The 2,500-nt window shown below is 49.3% G+C and overlaps 1 protein-coding gene across 6 annotated transcripts in view; it reads right to left on the bottom strand.

Annotated features, from left to right (window-relative positions):
* Nucleotides 1–2,500, bottom strand: part of LOC135505164 (inactive ubiquitin carboxyl-terminal hydrolase 54-like) — a 76,525-nt gene that overhangs the window by 7,568 nt on the left and 66,457 nt on the right. For 5 of the 6 annotated variants that reach the window (XM_064924300.1, XM_064924302.1, XM_064924303.1 and 2 more), the window contains 2 exons: nt 1,571–1,877; nt 184–540 (listed from right to left, as the gene is read on the bottom strand). In XM_064924300.1, the coding sequence (XP_064780372.1) occupies nt 184–540; nt 1,571–1,877 (664 nt within the window). The remainder of the gene's footprint in view (nt 1–183; nt 541–1,570; nt 1,878–2,500) is intronic. The other variant, XM_064924301.1, reaches the window with a different exon arrangement.

Here is a 2,500-nt window from a genome sequence, read left to right as displayed (position 1 = left end):
GAGAGAGAAGGAGAGAAACGATGTGAGACTACAAAACATATGTCACAGTATTTTGGGGTGTGTGTGTGTGTGTGTGTGTGTGTGTGTGTGTGTGTGTGTGTGTGTGTGTGTGTGTGTGTGTGTGTGTGTGTGTGTGTGTGTGTGTGTGTGTGTGTGTGTGTGTGTGTGTGTGTGTGTGTGTACCTGTCAGGGCTGCTCTCATAACCACTCTCCATCCTCTGGATCAGACGAGGCTGAGACTCCGCCCCTCTCAACGGGGGAGGAGGGGGGCAGTCCGCACCGTTGCCTAGCAACCCAGGCATCCCTGTCACCCCCTCCGTATCTCCCCCCACACCACCTACACCCCTGGCCCTCTCTCTTGCCCCCTGCAGATCAGCCGTGTTAGTTGGACAGTGTTGTTGAAACTCAGAAGGTAGAGGGGGCCCAGGCAGGGTGCTGTAGCCCAGCGGAGAGCCTCTCTGGCAGGTGAAGATGCTGTCGATGTTCAGGGCTTCCCTCCGTGGCCTCCAGGCCGGCCGGTAACTTCGACCCCCAGGCGAACTGGAGAGGATAGGTTACATTTTACATTACACATGAGTCAAAACACTTGACAAAATACTGCAGCAAGTAACTATGTAAAATGATTACTTATTGTAATAAGTTTGGAGAACTCAAACTTTAACAAATATATTAAACAAGGCTTGTACTGAGCATGCACTTTGTACAGTAACACCCACATGTACTAGTATATATGTCAGTATATACACAATATATACAAAAGTATGTGGACACCCCTTCAAATTTGTGGATTCAGCTATTTCAGCCACACCCATTGCTGACAGGTGTATAAAATTGAGCACACAGCTATGAAGGCCCTTTCCTGTTTCAGGATGACAATACCATGTACACAAAGCGAGGTCCATACAGAAATGGTTTGTCGAGAAAAAGAAGAACTTGACTGGCCTGCACAGAGCCCTGACCTCGACCTCATCAAACACTTTTGGGATGAATTGGAATGCCGACTGCGAGCCAGGCCTAATCGCCCAACATCAGTGCCTGACCTCACTAAAGCTCTCGTAGCTGAATGGAAGCAAGTCCCCGCAGCAATGTTCCAACATCTAGTGGAAAGCCTTCCCAGAAGAGAGGAGGCTCTGTTATAGCAGCAATGTTCCAACATCTAGTGGAAAGCCTTCCCAGAAGAGAGGAGGCTCTGTTATAGCAGCAATGTTCCAACATCTAGTGGAAAGCCTTCCCAGAAGAGTGGAGGCTGTTATAGCAGCAATGTTCCAACATCTAGTGGAAAGCCTTCCCAGAAGAGAGGAGGCTGTTATAGCAGCAATGTTCCAACATCTAGTGGAAAGCCTTCCCAGAAGAGAGGAGGCTGTTATAGCAGCAATGTTCCAACATCTAGTGGAAAGCCTTCCCAGAAGAGTGGAGGCTGTTATAGCAGCAATGTTCCAACATCTAGTGGAAAGCCTTCCCAGAAGAGAGGGAACTCCATATTAATACTTATGATTTTGGAATGAGATGTTCAACGAGCAGTTGTCCACATACTTTTGGTCATGTAGTGTCTGTGTTCGGTAGCGCCCACCTAGACTTGGACTCACTGCTGGTGCTCTCATCCTCCCAGTGTGGCCCCACGGCCCCTGCCTCAGATCCCAGTACAGACCCCCCTATCCCCGAGGAGGAGGAAGAGGACATGGGACGGGAGGAAGAGCAGGAGGAGGAGACAGGATAGGGGGTACAGGTAGAGGAGGGGGGATGGAAGGAACATGAGGAGAGAGGATGGGAGGAAGAGCAAGATGACGTGGGGCGACGAGAGGAAAGGAGGAACACAGCTGTCTCTTTATAGTCACCCTGCTGCAGGGGAGGGGAGGGGGGGCAGAGGGTGGTCTCTGCTACTTAGTTTGATAGAGAGAGAGAGAGAGAGAGAGAGGGAAAGAGAGAGAGAGAGAGAGAGAGAGAGAGAGAGAGAGAGAGAGAGAGAGAGAGAGAGAGGGGGAGAGGGAGAGGGGGGAGAGAGGGAGAGAGAGAGAGAGAGAGGGGAGAGAGAGAGAGAGAGAGAGAGGGGGAGGGAGAGAGAGAGAGAGAAAGAGAGAGAGAGAGAGAGAGAGAGAGAGAGAGAGAGAGAGAGAGAGAGAGAGAGAGAGAGAGAGAGAGGAGGGAGGGAGGGAGGGAGGGAGGTATTAGAGAGAAAGAGACAAAAAGCGAGATAGGATGATTAGATAGTTTACCAGTGGAAGCTTCTCAGAGGAGGAAGGGGAGGACCGTCCACCTCAGGGAATTTCATAAAAATAAAATGGTAAAACGTTGAAAAACTAAATATATTCACGTCACCGAATAATTGTATAAATATATTGTTTCGCAATGAAGGTCTACAGTAGCCTCAAAAGCAATCTGTAGGGTAACACTATGAACGGACATGTTGTCCAACCAATCAAAGGATCAGAGAATGAATCTCGGACTGAAAGCATAAGCTACAGCTAACTAGCACTGCAGTGCATAACATGTGGTAAGTTTT

This window comes from Oncorhynchus masou, chromosome 18 (genome assembly GCF_036934945.1).
Source record: "Oncorhynchus masou masou isolate Uvic2021 chromosome 18, UVic_Omas_1.1, whole genome shotgun sequence".
NCBI classification, from domain to species: Eukaryota; Metazoa; Chordata; class Actinopteri; order Salmoniformes; family Salmonidae; genus Oncorhynchus; species Oncorhynchus masou.
The sequence above is the reverse complement of the archived record's forward strand: the minus strand, read 5'-3'. Positions and strand labels throughout refer to the sequence as shown.